This window comes from Macrobrachium nipponense, chromosome 36, assembly GCF_015104395.2.
Source record: "Macrobrachium nipponense isolate FS-2020 chromosome 36, ASM1510439v2, whole genome shotgun sequence".
In the NCBI taxonomy this organism is placed as follows: Eukaryota; Metazoa; Arthropoda; class Malacostraca; order Decapoda; family Palaemonidae; genus Macrobrachium; species Macrobrachium nipponense.
Window position 1 is genome coordinate 38,905,899 of NC_087220.1, and position 18,959 is coordinate 38,924,857.

At 36.4% G+C, this 18,959-nt stretch overlaps 1 protein-coding gene across 1 annotated transcript in view; it reads left to right on the forward strand.

The window, feature by feature from the left end:
- Positions 1 to 4,770, forward strand: part of LOC135203570 (homeobox protein PKNOX2-like) — a 615,777-nt gene extending 611,007 nt beyond the window's left edge. Inside the window, exon 9 of the mRNA XM_064233320.1 lies at positions 964 to 4,770. Within this exon, the coding sequence (XP_064089390.1) occupies positions 964 to 1,148 (185 nt within the window). The 3' untranslated portion in view covers positions 1,149 to 4,770. The remainder of the gene's footprint in view (positions 1 to 963) is intronic.
- Positions 4,771 to 18,959: the final 14,189 nt, after the last annotated feature.

Here is an 18,959-nt window from a genome sequence, read left to right on the forward strand (position 1 = left end):
GTTTAGATGAAACAAACTTGCAGTATTCCACTGCTATTTTATTGTTGTCCAACTAAGATAAGGTAACCAAACATTTGGTTACAATTTTAACCTGTGGCTAACATAGCAATATACTACTCTAGATTCACGACGTAGTATTGTTTTTTGTGGAGTCCCAATACACCATTCTTTTCACTGAGAATTTTTATCAGGAAATTTAAATAAGATCATTAGTAATGATACTAAAGAATAATTTCTAACCTAACTAACCATTTGCTTATCAAGCAGAATAAATTTTCATTGCTCCCTTATTGTGTTTAGATTTGTATTAATTGTATTGTAATTGTCCATGTGAAGGATTATTATTATTATTATTATTATTATTATTTTGTTAAAAATCATTGCTGCTTCAGCACTCATTTTTAACAAACCCTGTCTACGAGAGGGTCTCCTTCCGAAATATATTATTATTATTATTATTTTTTATTTATTTATTTATTTTTTTTTTTGCTCTATCACAGTCCTCCAATCGACTGGGTGGTATAGTGTGGGGTTCCGGGTTGCATCCTGCCTCCTTAGGAGTCCATCACTTTTCTTACTATGTGCGCCGTTTCTAGGATCACACTCTTCTGCATGAGTCATTATTACTATTATTATTATTATTATTATTATTATTATTATTATTATTATTATTATTATTATTATTATTATTGAAAATGTTTGCAAAAATAAAAATATTCATATTGAGCAAGTTCCCTTGCCCTTATCGAGGAAGCTTCTTCAAACTGGCTGAAAACGTCCTTAACCTGGCTTAGAAGCTCCCTAAAATTGACCGAGGGAGGAAGTTCCCTAAAACTTGGTCGCAGAGAAGAGAGGTCGAATACTTTGTAAGAAGCAGTGAAGATAATTGTAAGATAATATCTTGAGATTTGTACTTGATTATAAAGTGGAGTCCAGTGTCACGATTTCTTTTTTCCTTCTCAGAGGTGACTGCGAGCCCGGCTTCTACTATGGACGAAGAGGAGGTAGAAGAGATCGAGGATGAAGATGAGGAGGAGAGAAGAGGAAAAAAGGTCAAAGAGGAAGAGGGGGAATATGAGGAGGACAACGATAGTTTGCAACGACGTGAGAGCCCTTTTGACAATGACATCGACATTGGCTCTTTGTAGTCCAGGTTTTTCTCTTAAGATGCCGAAATGATTTCAAATCTTATTTTTCCCACCTTTGTGATGCATTTATGGCTTTCATTTTCATGGTAGTGAATCATGTAGGAATTTTGTTTTCAAAGAGGAAGTATAAATGTGTCGCGGATACAGCTGTGCCACAAACAACGAAGTACTGTTTGTTGATCTATGTTCAGCATCTGAGGCTGGTCACACACATGGGAAACAATTGAGAAACTGAACAGAGTTGCCATCAACAGGCAGATAGAAAGACATATACATAGACGTTTAAACTTATTTTGAAGGATTTTCACATTACTGGCAAAGAAATAAATATACTATTGTTAAACGATATCCCCATCAGTATTGATTGCTTCCAACTAGGTTATTTACACTGCAAAATTTGCAATTACTCGACCGATTTTTGTGTGAATGGAGCCTTAAAGCTAAGAAAGATAGATAGTTGGTATTATTATGAATACCCATCTGTTATCGTTCATCAGTGTCTTTTAACTACACCTTACATAAACTGACTTGGTAAAGTGGGTTACTTAAACGAAAAGGCAAATCCTCCATTCCCTGAAATTCCTGGTTTTCAAATGGTTGCATAATTCACATTCTCATTTCTGTCGTTGTACAGAGGAAGGAGAACCCATGGATTGCTGGATTTGTCACATTGATTGAGACCGAATGTAATGCAAATGGTTTAGGTTAATTGTCAAGCACTTACGTGATTGACACGCATTATTTTGCCTAAATGGTTCTCGAGAGAAAGTGCCACACATTTACTGAAGGCAAAAACTTATTGGTAAAACTGAATGTTTATTTGTTATGAAAATGTTAAAGCAAAGACTCCATCTGACTGTAAAGTGTTATACAATAGAACAAATATTTAAAAATATAAGAATCAGCTGTCATATCATATTGAAAACACTACTTTTAGGAAGGGAAGACCTTCTACCTGCTCTACACAACGAATCAGCTTAATGTTTCTGTTCCTCATTCCTTAGATGATATTGCCAATGTGAGAATAAAGGCAAACTATTGCAGTAGCCAAGTCATAGACATGAGTAGACACATTTTGGGGCCAAAGTGAGGTATACTATTACTAGATCGTAAGTGTGAGAATGTTAATCACATAATTGTAAGTGTATGTCATGGGTAATGAGGTGGCAAATATCTTTGTAAACGATGATAGAGAAATAGAATGTAGTATCTTACTCAAAAGACAAAGATTTCTCATGTACAGAAACCTAGAAGGCACTTGACAGAGTGCACCAATTTCACAAATGCTGATTGCAAGTCTTACTAAATCAGTTCTTTTGATGTTCACTCTTATTTCGAAGCTGTTGATTAAGACCAAAGTGTATGGAGATGTTTCTTCAGTCATTCACACTACAGGGAAAGGGAATGCTGAAATGGATGTTTGGAGGTAATAATGTAACAGTCATTTATCTTGTGTGAATTTGAACTCATTGTGAAACTGGTCTCTTAAGGAATTTTAATTATCAGGAATGACACATACGAGCCAATATAAATCCTTTTTGTGAGTATATTATACCCAAAAATCCTAAAGTCAAGAATACAGTTCATGTCAAGACTTTTCAGAAGTAATTTTTTGTTAACATACACAAAATCAAGCCTCATCGTTCTGTAATGAATAATTCCATTAAAAGTAACTATTGCCTTCAAGGTATTCCATAGAACTCAGATTATTTATTGTTTATTGAAGGTAAAGCCTCTAACGCTGACAGGGCCATCAATTTGAGATATTGTAATCGTTCATCTTGTATCCAACCTTTGTATGGATGCAAAGGCTATCAGTGAAATGCTAAAATGAAAAGTAAGAAATTTACATTTTCCTTTCTGAAGGATAGATTGTGTCTAGGTCTCATGTACTGAAGAATTTGACATTCTAATGTACGAAAAGTAGGCTACAGTACTTAGACAAAGATTATTTATAACTTCAATGTGAATCAGTTACGTTGAGGAGGTCACATGAGACGCTTTGCAGAAATAGAATGCCATCAAAAGGACTGAGTACATGAAGTGAAATACAGTCAGTGATTAAACTCAATCATACTTCCGATGAAAACTATAAAGTGGTTGTGTTTAGAGAGAAATCCTCATTTTGAATAGATGTCATAGTAAACATTTAATTTTTCGTGAATGGTTGTCATACCAAGTGCCATTTAATTTTTATTTTGATAATGTAACCATGTAAGAATGAATTGAACAGTCCAAGAGAAAGAATGAGACAAAGCTAACTCATTCTTATAGGAATATGCAGGTGGGCTAATTGAATGTCAAGTTGAGCAACTAAACTTCTAACTTCACTCTCTGCTGAGTGACGCTGCCTCTTTCTACTCATTGCTGTCCAGGTGGAAGCCCTAAGAACCTAAGAAGAAGCCGAAGATTGAAGCAGAGTCAACCCAGTGCAGCAGCTGTATCACTAAGCAACTTGATCGCTGTATATTGCTTCACTTTACATTCAAGAATCTCCCCGAGCTTTGGCATCATCATTTGTACCTACATTTCATGTCTGTGTATCAAGAGAGATATCTTTCTATGTGAAGTGTATCCAGATCTATGTATCCCTCCTCCTCCTCCTCCACCTCCTCCTCTTCCTCCTGTGATCTCGAGCGTGCCAATATACTTTACATGACCATCCCATCTAACAACAACAACAACAGCAACAACAGCAGCAGCAGCAGATCACTCCGAGGTTGGCTGCATAACTTGTCATGGATGGATTTCATGCACCGACTGGCCGTGTCAATTACAGAGTGTATTTTCATCAGTGAATTCCAGCAGGATGCAGGAAACAAAATAAATAAATAAATAAATAAAAATCTGGAAATGTCGGTGTACCGTATTGCAGTTCAGTGGTTCTATGAATTCTCGCGTGGAAATCTAAAGATGACTGTGATGCTCTTTGTGCGCTTTTGAGGGGCGAAGTGAACATTGTGAGAGCAACACTCGTTTGTTGAGTGTTGGGGAAAACATATAGTATTATTCACTTATAGCGTTGGTGACACTAGGGAACCAAAGAATCCTCATTCATCTCACGAGAATCTGATTCTTTGTCTTAAGATGTGTAAAGAGAATCTTGTATAAAGCAAGAGATTTATTTTCTGAAATCATCACTATTCATTTCCTCAATTCAGGTATCTGTAACGAAGTATACGATGCTGTGCAACTAATATATTAGGTATACGAGTACACACTTTAAGTAGGTTATACGTAAGGTTAGCGGGTAGTGTGTAATAAGATTTATTAGTTACAGAGTCCCTTTCATATTTGATAAACACTTAATGCATATAATATATTCCCTTATATTCACAAATGAATATTCTTTGGTTCCATGTGTATTTCTTTAAGGAAAATATCCTCACGTCCTATACTGTTATATATACTTTACCAAAGTATATATAAATCTCTGTGGAAGCGTGGTAGTGACTCCTGTCTCCCATTTTCTATGGTGGAGAAAAAAAAACATTTTATTTTGTGGTGATGTGACCCTTTTGAACTTCATGATTTATATCTCAGAAAATCATTTGTGGTGACGTTGGAGAAAATAAACCTTGTAGTAAACCTTGCCTGCCCTTATATATATATATATATATATATATATTATATATATATATAGTATAGTATGATTGTATATATGTGTGTATATATATGTGTATATATTTACATTATATTAAATATACATACATACCATACAGTAAATGTACCTGGAGACCAAATTTGATGAACTGGTCAGTGTGGACCCTACAAGCCAGCCATCATGAACACTTGGAAGCTTGTTGCGCGCCCGTGTTTATAGTAACCTTTTGAAAGGAAAAATGTGTAAAAAAAAAAGTCCAAAAAGATATTCATGTTACTTCTTCTAAAAAAAGCATTTTATTGGTGAAATATCTGGCTATTTGTGTGCTTTTACGTGTTCGTTTAGGAATATGTGCCGTTCCGAGTGATTTTGAGTCACGTGAGGGTTTCATAAGGCTGAGTTGTTTCCGATGCCTTATTAATAACTTGCCCCTTCTCTTCGGCTCCTTAATTCTCTTTGACTGCGACACATATGACAACATGAAAGGTGCGTACTTTGAAGCACGATATGATATGCATAATTCTGTGATAATTTTTCATGTGATCTTTTCTCTTTTTCTATTTAATTGCAACGAACAAACGAAAGCAATAATATGCAAGCGGGACTGCAAAGTCGAAAAATAAATCAAACAATAGCTGCGCCAAGCGTACTTAGTTTAATATGGATTGTTTTGTGGTTTATCGAGATTAGTGGAGGCTCTCTTAAGTTATCAAGACATGAAGAATCACAGTGTAGTTATGTGCATCCTTTCAATGACTTTCCTTTCTGAGTTTGAGCGATATACGTACATGAGGTGATATTCGAAAGAAAAAGTAAAAAAAAAAGTGATAAATACTATATATACAGTATATATCTTTAGAATCCTTCTTACTTTTCCTTGAAGGACTGGAAATAACTGCAGTCAATTGCTGTATAGGAAAGTTCATTAATCAAGGTTATTGATATATAATTGATTTGCTTTACTTATTTGTTGTGTATTTTCCACCTCCACTTCTCTCTCTCTCTCTCTCTCTCTCTCTCTCTCTCTCTCTCTCTCTCTCTCTCTCTCTCTCTGTAGGGAGGCTGTTTGCAAGTCATGATGATGCATTGTCTGTCATATCACCCTTGTCCTGAGAGGTTTTTTGCTTGTTTTTTCCTTATCTGTAGAAACATATGGAACAAAGGTGAACTATGCAACGAAGTTAAAACTCATTTGCGATAATATTGCCACTTCTGATTTCTTAAGATGGTGAAGAGAGAAACCTCACCGACCTTATGCTTTAAGAGTCAAACATCTATAGAATATTTTTGCTAAGTTTGTTAAATAATACAATCAAGAACTAAGGTGTGTTTTCTGATAACTGTAATGTAGCCATTGCATTTCCCCCCAAAATCGGTGTTATTTGCAGATGTAGTGGAAGACTAATTCGAAAAATGTGCAAGTATTCCACTGCTATAACTGAAAAATCTGTATCACTAGGTAAACAACATACTGACGTTTACACCTGTGAAGATCGCGTTAATTCAGACAGTATTTAATCAAAAAGGAGCGTTAATTCAGATAGTATCGAATCAAAAAAGGAAAATTCGTATATTTTCAAGATACAGAAATGAATTCGGATAAAAGTTTAACCCACCCCATAACAAAATTCACGTATTCGTCTACCAAGAGAACCTACAATGGATGAAAACGACACATTCTGATTTTTCTCGAAACGAGTCAGTCGCTTGGTGTAGAATCCTTCCTTTGAAGCTTTACATAGCCTTTGTTGAATAAAACATTTCTCCACATGTATATCTTTAATGTTGAAGAGTCCATTATAGTTAGATATAGATAAGAAGCTGTTTATATGAAAAATTGCTGGAGTAAGTATTTTTGTCTTTATGCATACCATATTTTCTGTGGTATATAAAGGACCGGTAGAATTCCAGAACCTCCACCGATTCTAATTGAAAAATGACGGAAAAAACAATTGTGTGATCTATTTAAAAACTCGGCTTTTATGGCATCTTGTTTTTTTAACGGTAGAATACAAAATTCAGATACTAGTGCTTTTTAATCATGTGCCAAGGCCTTCAGTCTTTCCTTAAAGTACCCCTCAAGAAATCGAGTTGATTATCATTGGATGGATGGAGAGTATTGCCATCATTTTGTCTTTTACAATACATTTGTATCAAAAGAGAATTGCCAATTTTACGAGAAATACTTAATGACTAATGTTTATAGAAATAAAAAAAAAATTGCCATTTTAATGTGACAGTTCCTCGTGGTCTTCATCTCGAGAGGAAACTAACGCATAACTTTCAAGTCAACGTTGTCATTAGGAGCCTCCTGCTGCTTCCTATAATTTGTATATATCATTGGGTTTTATTTTCACGAGTGTATGTAAGATTTGATTAGCATAATTGTTTTTTTGTTAGTTGAGGGTAAAGGTTATTTGTGAACATTTTTAATTTTATTTGAGTGTTAATTATCGTTTTTCACTATGAAACGAAATTTTTAGGCTTGAAAAGTTGACTCAATAATGGTTGGATCATTAGATTACCAATCAAATGCTGGAACCAACCTTACAATGATTTTGTGAACGTTTGAAATAGTTGAGCACAGAATATAAGGTTTCATTGATATAAGAGTTTTGTATGATACGTCTTCATCATGATGATTTTAGTGTTTAAGGATGATATAGAGTTCTTCATGTGAAATCTTTTCATGCTTTGTAGACTATAACAGCAATGCATCAACAAGGCTTATCAAAAAGATCACCCAATGTTTCAGCACAACGATGCGAACAAGAGCGCTGGTTCTGAACTTCCCGAGACAATAGATCAGTTCTTGATGTTACAAACCCCCTTTTCTGAAGTTAACTTCCCCTACGTGATAGGAAGTTAGCCTTTGTAATGCCAGGAACTTATCGTTGTTCAACTCCTCTATTTTTCTGAGGCCAGTTCACTTGTTACATTCCATTACTTGCAGTTGTCATTCTTCCCTTCCTGAGTATTAAAAGTATCCTGGTTATCTCTGGTTTTTGTTATCCTTCTTCGCCCTAGCATTCACTTACGGTTGAAAAATTGGTGAAACTTACGTCAGTAAATTCGGTGTTACTGATGCATTTTACATTCGGAGATTCAATCTCCAGGCGTAGCAAGAGATGTTACAGCATTATTATTATTATTATTATTATTATTATTATTATTATTATTATTATTATTATTATTATTATTATTATTCAGAGTGAACAAACTCCCACACGTAGCAGGCCTAAAATGTCGCCAATTAGCATAGAAAGATTCCTCAGAATAGAGGGCTTTTGTATAAATAGTGAAATAAGAGTATAAAGTGAATATATATATATATATATACACAAAGAAATCCAAGTGCCAATCTACAAGTAGCCGTTCTGGTATAGCACCTTGAGGTAGCATCACAGCATCTTGCGATCGTTATCAACGGTGCTACTGGGGTGTTCTTCCATAGACTTTATTTAAAAGGAGCACTTCAGAAAAAAAGGCCAATACCAAACAATTGGTTTCAAGGGCAGGAAAGAAACAGCTACATTTGACACGCTCACCATGTAGCACATCAAACTAAACTGCTAGTTTGAGCTTCCTTTACGTAACCTAACCTCATCCACGATCCCTTAGTATATAATGCTTCCTCAAGGAATGCAAAGTTCATTTCTGACTGTACCATGGTCCAGACGTCAAACTTGGTTTTTCAGTTTTGGTGAGATGTAATTCAACTTCATAACATTTAGTAAGCCTTGCTGGCACTCTGTGACAATCGTATTGAGCCGAAAGCTTTAATGCATAATCGTACAGCTGCTCAGAACTGATGCTATATGACTGCATAGGATGTCATTCAAAATTCACTAACTGGCAACCTAACATACTCCATATTTATCTGTTATATCAATGTGAAAACACTACTATTGCATACAATAAGGCCATAATATGTCTCATAAGAGTGAAATCTGTCATATATTTCAAAACTAAGAAAATGTCACGAGTAGCCAAATTTCAGAGAAAACACTTAGGAAACATTTCCAGAACTGTCGTTCACACATCGCTGATGCATTTGACCAAAACGAAGTCGTCATCAAAACTCTGTTCAGTTGTTAAATTAAAAAAAAAAAAACGAAACAAATTGTCATAACATTAATATTGCTTCCAAAGCATAATAAAAATGTAAAAGTAGAATGCGCCCACTGATGTGTGCAACAACAACCACCTGGTGGAACATGGGTCTACAATGAGTAGCGACACCGATATTATCTTGAACACTTTTATTTTATATTTTTTAGAAAATATTTGGATTTTCATACAAAATTTGCTATATTTCTTAAATACTTAAGAAATGATGGCATACTAGCAAATATTCGCCTATGCAATTATTTTTTTGTCAAAGCCGAGACTTGTTTCTATGCTTAGGTGTGTTAGATTTCTTTACACTTAGCTTTCACATCTCTCTATTAACAGTTTCTGGTCAGAGAGCAAATTATACACCAAAAGCGAGCAGAAAGACTTTTAAGAAAATAACATTTTTAGCCAGTTGAAAAACAAGTGTTCCATACTTAATACTTATGGTATTTCGATAAACAGCCATCTTCTCCATATAATCAAAATCATCATCTTTTATTCCTCAAAAAACAGGCAATCTCTACAAATAGATTTGTTAGTAACAGAGATTGAATCTCGGAAGGCTTAGATTATTTTTTTAGGCCTATAAATCATTTTGCAACATCTAGTCAGCTTGAACACAGCCTAAAACTTCAGAATTCAAAGAAAACTTGTTGTAATTCATATTCATAGTTTGAAAATATTGTTATGATGACTGCTGAGCTTATTAGGTCTACTTTTATAATGCTGCAGAGGTAGTTACGTTGACCAGCCCGAGAAGCACGTTAAGCGCGCTGTCGTTGACGGCACTGCTAACGTTATCACACTGTACTTTGACCTAAGAAATGTGAAAAAAAAGTTCAGATCACACAGATTACGAATTATACCAATGCGTAAAAGGGATCATATTTGTATAACCATAAGGAAATTAGTGCTAGCTGTGAATTCGTAAATTTTTCGACATATATGACATTAGAAAAAAAAAAAAAAAAAAAAGTTAACACTACTTGGCAAGTTGTTACATTGAGTGTGAGAATCTGAACGATACATAAAGAATCATGTCGCATGATATTTGAGCATTACTGTATACACTGACATTTCCATCGTCGATAGGGATAATTGTGCTTACATTAACCTTTGCCTGTCCTAGGATGGCGACAATAGTCTAGAGTCTCTAAGTAGTTAAGATTTTAGCTATTTCCTATAGTATTTTCATGAATTTTCATATGAAATTATTCCTTTAATCGTCCAGTACGCCATTATAGTACTATAAACGACCTGGCGATATTGTCTTACGACAATTAGTAGCAAGCCCGCACTGGAGTCTTAAAAACAATTTTATTTCACAGTTATTTCCCTCGTCTTTTCATACGATTAAGTGGTGTTCAGTGAGATTATTAAAAATATGCATCAATTGAAATGTAAACTTACGGGTAGGGTACGTGCAAAAACCACAAGTAATATTATTATAATAAACCTTTCAGAGTTCGGAGGTCAACATAAAGCCGTTTACTCCCCTTCACATATTATCTCCAGTGGCATAGCTGTGGAATGAGTTTGGGCGCAAGGTTGGGCAAAGATATTATTTTGAGGGTGTGGTAAGAAGATTGCACAATTCTGTAATTAGTAAAATATACTATTCTCGAATGTATATATCCATGCAAATGAAGGAAAATAATAGTATTAGTAATTTCTAACCTGTATTTGAAATGATAGAGCTCAATTTTCAATAAATTTTCAACTCCTACTATACGCAAATGTATCAAATACTGTAATGTAAAAGGACACAACCATATATTATTCAACACTACCCTAATTTCTATCATCGAAGTTTAACTTTCAACTATGGTATAATATACTTGTCATGTAAATATATAAAAAAACTGTATTTTAAACGTTGTGATTAAAAGTCGCTTTCGACCCTCGTGGGATAAGGTCGCTTGGACGAGAATATCCACTTATGACCACCAAAGGGTTAAAGTTTAGCTTGTAACAAAGGGGCCACAAGAATCTGACTTTGGGAGCTGGGACCGCATGCCCCCCTATAGTGACGCCACTGAGTATCACATTTGTGCAAGGATATGTATTGGCATAAAGCCAGCCTTATCCATACATGAAATATTATGTCGTGTTAACAAACCTTATATGAATATGAAAAAGCAAATAAATTAATATCCAAGGTATGCTGCAGCCATGTCATAGTAAAAGGATAATGTCTTTAAGGAGAAAAGCTATTATCTCAAAAGAGGAAACTATAAGGTGTAATTGAGGGTAAATTCTTCAAATATTTTGCTTAAAGACCGAGCCACGGTCTATCGCTAACCAAATATGTAAACACCGGATGTATCTCGTACAAATAAACGCTTTTATGGTAGCAGGTATAAAATTACTAAATATCATCACCTATCAAATGTTCATGAATCTACATTATCCCACCGGAAAGAACGTAATCTAAGGATTCGAATTGAAGTAGAACGCACCCTTTCACCTGCAGCAAACCTAATAATCTATATTACTGGAGAGGACGCTGCCTATTGGCTTCCATTGAGGCCAGTGCGACGTCATGGGGTAGCCATGTTGAGTGTTAGTGGAGCTTGTAAATGATGGCACATGCACATGCTTGCTGGTTTTCCATGGCTCTAGAATCGTCAATAATGATCCGATTGTCAAAATTGAAAGTTCTTTGCAAAGAGAAAAAATCCCTTTCATACCCACCAAAGTAATTAGATGTTCATTTATATTTATTTATGCTGTTACCGCATCGTCAGAGCCGACACGTTCTATGTATGTAGCCTTGCTCCATGTTGATTCCGGATAGCTGTAAAATCCTTAATAATTGTCTGATTTTCACAATTTAAAGTTCTTTGCAAAGAGGAAAAAGAGCCCTGTTAGTATATTCATCAAAGAAATTTAATGTTTATTTGTATATTATGCTTGTGGAGAACACCCTAATTCCCAATGGTTCTGGTTTGGGAAGTAGTCAAGTTGAACCCAAAGACTCCGCTGCCTCCCTCAGAATTGGTCCAACTTGTATATAGAAACTTGGGGAGCACATGCTTTATGTAAAGTCTACTGAGGATATCCCAGGACTAGAGGTATAAAAGTGCACTGTATTTAAAGATCAAGGCACTGAACAACCCAAGGCAATGGTAAAAAATATGCTACTAGGCAATTACTGGGTAATCAAATACCATGGATAATTAAGAAATAATGTAATGTAAATAAAACACATTTACAAAACAGAACAATTTTCTTAAAGGTTAAACAAAATGATATATTTAAATTACTGAGAATTCCAATAAAGTTCAATTCTCGAAATAACAGTAGGCTTCATGACTAATCTTATAAATCATCCAAATGAATGGATACTCTTACTAAACCATCCCAAGAAATGGGGGACTCTGTGAACATACATAAATACAAGCAATGACCAACAAGTTAAAGTTTGTCTGTCTTGGACGGGAACCCTCGAACGACGAGGCCACTTTCCTCTGGCGCCTGGCCGACCTCCCGTCCAGGTGGTTGCTAATCAGGTTATTTCTTTTTACGTACTTGGGCTTAAGGATTTTATTTTTACTCTAAACCACTCAAACAAACAATGAGACAAAACGTGACGTTGCATTACGTGGCTCGTGCGCGCAATTCAACGAAATATTCAATAGTATGCGTGTCTTTGACGTGCCTTGACCATTAAGTTCCCGCCACCGTACATTTGGCGGGAGTTTTGAAGCGAAAAATCCTGTGCACTGAATTTTTTCGCGACAATACCGATGGGGAACGGCTGAACAGCAATACCGTTCTTGTCCAAGGTTTCCTAAGCTCTCTGAGCGGATGTCTACATGTGCACTCTCCAGCCACACATCCCGCCATACAACCAGCAGGGTTTGAATGTGATACAGTTTCAACTAATCCTACCTGAATACATGTATAAATTTACTGAGTAATCCAGATAGTGCTGAATCTGTGTACTACCTCCCTCATGCTTGTTCACACATCTGCAGTGTGAAAATTACAAATACCAATATTAATTGTGACTCTTAAGTCATGTACAAGAGACGAAAATAAATATTACAATGGTTTTTGCACAAGATAATAAACTTAAAATCAACCCCGACCACAGATAATAACAAGGAACGAGTTATGACAACATTAAACAACAATAATGATTATACAAAGGAAGATTACATCTCTTTGAAGAGTTACAAACGTTTGTCTCCTAAGGGGGTGGGTTTGCAGTGACGTCACACGTTGTGCTGATCATTTCAGGACACTCTCCCCCAATAAAGGTCGTTCCTGAAAAAGATAGATACCCACATCATTGTGGAGAAACAGTGACCTATGGATCAAACGTAAAATGGTAAGGCGCTCAACACAAATCAAATATCTGAAAATATAAACCTTCATCAGAAAACAAAATCATAGGTCATATTAAAAATGGCGGACTCAGAAATACACCCACAATACATATACAAAATCACAAAAGGTCCTTATCAAATAAAGCTTCATGCTCTGTATTAGCAGCGATGGCATGCTCATTGGTAACTTCTAAAGGTACAATTTTGGTTAATGGATGCTCGTACAAAGTATTGTTCACCTCCACCTGGCAACTTTGCACATGACCGTCATTACCATAATAAGGCTTCAATACTATGTCCCCGATTTTCAAAGGACATTCAACAATACTGGGTTGGTTACCATAATGTCTCTCTCTTAATATGAGCTTACCCACATTTGAGAGTTGAATACCGACCTCGAAGTTTATCACCTTCAAGATAGGGAATTTCGTCACTTGTAAACCCGTCCAATGGAGGAGCGATCACTATATTTCTTCTGTACATTAAATGATTGGGAGTCAAACATCACCATCAGGTGAATCTGAAACGTAGGTGAGAGGTCTTGAATTCACCACAGTACAGACCTTACACAAAATGGTTTGCAGTTCAACAAAACTAAGCTTCCTTTGACATATGGACTTGTTAAGTGCAGCTTTCACCACCCTGATCATCCGCTCATTGAAGCCTCCCTGTCAGGGTGAGCGAGGAGTGATGAATTTCCACTTAATTGTTTTATTCTTCAAATGGTCTAAGACCTGGGGTATGGAATGAAAAGCACAAACACGTCCAAAAGCCAGAATAAACTCACTGGTGGTTAGGGTGTGAAGAAGTTCTAAATGCACCGCTCTCGTGGCTGCGCACGTAAATAAGCATATGTATGCTTCACACTGAATTAGTACTTGTTCATCAAGGTCCTGTTCATTGACTTCATAAGAACCTGTCATTTCTACTCCAACACACTAGAAGGGATGACGAAATGTGGCTGGCTCAGCGAGCAAAGCTGCATGGTACCGATGGTAGTGTGAGAGGGGCACGAAGCAGTTCCCTCCAATGCACACAAGTGTTTACTACAGATTTGATGTGTCCCCTGGCCTGAGGCAACCAAAAACTCTCTCTTATCTGCAAAAGGAATGTGTTAACACCAGCGTGGTGATTTCTCACATGACACCGCTCTATCACTAATTTGGCTAAGGCACTCCTTCGGTGTAAAAGTATTGGTCTCTTCATATTATCTGATATTACGGCGTTTTCTAACCGTCTATGCGTTCTTATAAGGTTATTTCAATCCAAATACAAACTTATCTGATTTGCAAAATTAACAATATCCTTAGAAACATTGTGTTGAGCATTACACAAATATAAGAACACAGTAGGATAATAAATGGAGCGGAGACAATGGTAACTACATACAAATCGCAATACAACCTGAAAGATTCTCAAAACTCTAGACAAGGAAGAATATTTGGATACATCCAAGCAAGGGGTGATGGATTCTGCCTTTGTAGGTTTAACTAAAAGTTCATGAACTTAGACAAGGTTAGTCTCAAGATTCTGTTGATGATAAAGTGGATGGACCACGATAAAATTTAACGCACATACATAGTGACAATGACGACTGGCTGATACAGAGGAGACGATTGCAACCGCCTTACCTGCAAGTCTCGTGCCCTTGGAAAGAATGCCGCTGAGTGATTCGAGCCGATTAGATTACAACTTGGTGACGCCAACAGAGGGAACTACTGTGCATTTCAGGGCCGCGTCTAATTGGTTTTCGTCGATAAAATCTTTCCAAAGCATCGGATATGGATTGTATTTTGGCAATAACTATTTGAAGCCACTACCTAATTGGCAAAAATATGAACTGATGTCTAATGTTGATAATTAAGTACTTATCGGAGTAAATCATAGAAATTTCAAGGGAACCATAGCTAGATTTAGTAAGCACCCAGAGGGAGGCTAGTGAAACGTCACTGCTGAAGGCCCTCCCACTCATTGATACTGTAGTATGACGTACTTTACTAGACACTCCGCCTATATACTTTATGAATGAAGACTCAGATGTTGGTAGTAGTAGTAATAGTAGTAGTACATGGGATTCTGGTATTGTTTCACACACACAAACACCTACCCTACCCTCTCTATCTCTCTCTCTCATCTTTTCGATGAATCATGCTTCTTAATTAAAGTGCAATAAAGGAATGGGCATCAAATGAGAATATTAATTCTGTAATACACTTCCTTGGCGCAAATTCAGGTTTCCTTTAACTTGAAATATGCATCAAGTCTTACACACTCTCTGTGAAATTCGTTGTCACCCTGGAGTTTTTGTTGCTTCATATTGTCTCAAAAGTTCCGGTTCATGTGTACCTGCTTAGTCCTGCTAAATGGATTTAACATAACGCAAGTGATCTAACATTAACTTCCTTAATGCATGATCAATCCCATGATAAATCCAAAGTAATTAGTATATCACCCAACTCCCCATTCATTATTTTGTGTGTGTGTGTCAGTGTCAGTTTCGTTGTTTCTATAGACTTGATTCATTTACTTGAAACTGATATTAATGTTGTTGTAGGGTTGTTGAGTGGTTATCAGTGACCCTGTGTATTCCCGGTTTTATCTCTGTATTTCTTTTTTATGAATTTGAAGTTACTCATTTTTCCAATTTTCAGTTATCTTCATTTACATCATTTATTATATAGACATTTCATTTAATCATAATTACATTATAGCGCTGAGTGATACTCGTAACTCATAGTCCAAGAGCTTGGGCTATGGCCTAATTTTTATAATCCACTAATCCACTGATTTTACTGAACTTTATTGAAATTGAAGGCAATACGAATTAAAAATACATTTTGTGTTATAAACTTATGTAAAAGGATATGCTGTTGTTTGTTTAAGTTAAGATTAAGACAGCTTTGTGTGAATCAGGGTCTTACGCTTTGAGCAGACCAGAAGTGAAGAACTTTCGATGGAAATAGAGAAAGTAAAATTTCTATATGAGCAAAAAGGTCAAAGTTGAAACAAAAGAGTACACTCCCAAAGTAACTTTTATTCATTTTCATCATCCTCATCATCATCCAAGTATAAGACTTCTGTATCCTCTTCATCGCTGTTTAAGTTGATAATGATAGGTCCACAGGCTCCTGAATGTTGTCTGATAACCAATATCCATTCTCAAAATCTCTAGATCGTTTTACTGCAGACGCCCAAACCCTATGCATGACCAAAAGCTTGGCTTCTTCCAGTCTTGCCTGCAGGTTTGCCCGGGTGAATTGATGTAAGGACGAACAGACATGACGTTTCATGCACGCCCATGCCTGCTCAATGGCATTGAGCTCTCGGTGGCACTTGGCAGGTGTCAAGCAGGACCCCCTCATGGTCCCACTCTCGGATGATGTTGCCCACGGTGCACTATGGTTATGGCTAGTATTATTGGCATCTGAGCAGCAGCCCTAATCATGTGGAATCGTCTGGGACAGGGATTCTGCGCCTCTCCAGCCAAGTAATAAGGTCTGCTTTCTTGGTTATCGTTGTAGAACTCCGACACGCGTCTATCACCTGTTAAGTACCAGCAATGATGGTTCGGCCACCATTGGTAGACGCTGAGTTGTCAGCCAGCATTTGAACAGCTCGCCCGTCATATCCCTGTGGTAACCGCTACTGGTACTCTTTGCAGGGTAACAAAGGAAAGAGCCTTAAATAAATCCGTTTGCTGTGCCAGCTGCAACCACCACGAAGCACTCTCCTTCGCCAGATGGTACTTGTCGGCTATGCATTGCACTGGTAACAGGCTGTGAGGTGTCCACGCACTCCCTGCTGTGGCTCATTCTTGTGGAGAACCAAGTTTCATCGACATATACTATCTGCCTCCCTTCTCAGTAGCACCTCAGAGCCCGGAGAGCGCCATTCCGACGGCAAACCACGTCAAGGGATTCTTTTGCAAGATACATCTTTTGCTGAGGAGTTTTGTATTTGAATCTCATATCTTGCATGAGCCGCCACACCGATATCTCAGAGGTTGTTTCCGGGATAATGGTGGCTGTCTTCAAATCTCCCGTTAGTGTTCTGACAGTAAAAAAATTGCTTTGCTGCAAACTTGTCGTGAACAAAGTGGCGAATGACACCCACTGTAAAACTATCAAAGGCTTATGGTGTAGGTATTACTACCTCAGGAAACTGAGGCAAGCTCACTGATCTGTTGTGCTGGACAATCTTCTTCACAGCATGCGACGTCATACCCATGAAATATGCCACACGGTCGTAGGGCCTGTAGTGGATAAAGACCAGTATTTAGCTAATGGATAAAAATGCTTTATATAACATACTTTGTTTTTCGTATGCACACGGCTATGTAAAGTATTGATAACGATATTGTTAATCATAATGATAATAATCACAATTTTCATCATAGTTATCATTATTCTTATTATTAATATCATAATCATCATTATTGTTATTGTTCATACTTCGACGACAGGTACGAGGATAATAGGCTATGCATAAATACATATGGCGTATACATACACATATATAGACATATATCGTACATACATAAATGCACGTACATATAATATATGAATGAAATTATATATATATATATATATATATATTATATATATATATATATATATAATCAATTGCAAGATAGAGGTGAAGAAACAACACTTCTCTATTTTAGGCTCGGTTAAAGACTCTGATTACATAACCACTCTAGAGTCATTATATATTAAACGTCTTGTTCCCTCGTTGAATAGTGGAGTTTCATCTTCTCCGCTTTATCTGGCATAGTCAACGTTTTAACTTCTTGTCCAAGTCTAGTCATTCTATCTCCTTCCTCCTCAACTAACGATTGGTTACGCCTTGGTATTTGTTTTTTATTTGTACTTTTTACTTCTTAGTTTTACTTGTCAATTTATAGTCCTTTATGTCAATTTCAAGTTAATTTTAGTCTTTTTACTATATTAAGAATCCTGCTATTATTGAATGCTAAAATGTATGTGTTTTTAACTCAACAGACTGAAGATGCACATTGTATGTGCGAAACGTCTCTAATAAATGTTTCTTCTGATGTGGTTGTCTGCGATTTCCTGAATGGATGTATGTGATATACCTGCATAGCTTATATCTATATATATATATATATATATATATATATATATATATATATATATATATGTGTGTGTGTGTGTGTGTGTGTGTGTATGTAAGGAGGTCAGTTGATTTTTAAAAATGGTCGTTGCAGCTAGTCATTGACATAGTTTATCAGTCAAGAAATTTCTGCCAGTGTTTAACCTTGGTCTGAAGAGTTAGAGAGGCCTTGATATGAACAAAATATTTTCAATTTGCCATAGGTGAAGCAGCAGTCACGTATAACCTGGCTTTGCCCTGTCGTCGGCGACTCTTCGATGTTTACTATTATGTAAGATTACCAGGAATACCGGGTCAAAATATCCTACCAGACACCTCTGAACTATCGTATTTTCATTTCAATATGATTTTTTCACCAGTTCCAAAAGTTTTGTATAACTGACCAAGAAAATGTGGATAGAAATTAGGTTATAATTGCTATGTATTCCTATAGTCAACGTAAAATTATACAATGAAAATAGTAGTTTCTCGTTGGACGAGTGGTTTTCGCGCTCGGCTACCAATCCGGTTCGATTCTTGGCTCGGCTAACGGGGAATCAGAGGAAATTTATTTCTGGTGATAGAAATTCCTTTCTCGACATAATGTGGTTCGGATTCCACCATAAGCTGTAGAATAGGTCCCGT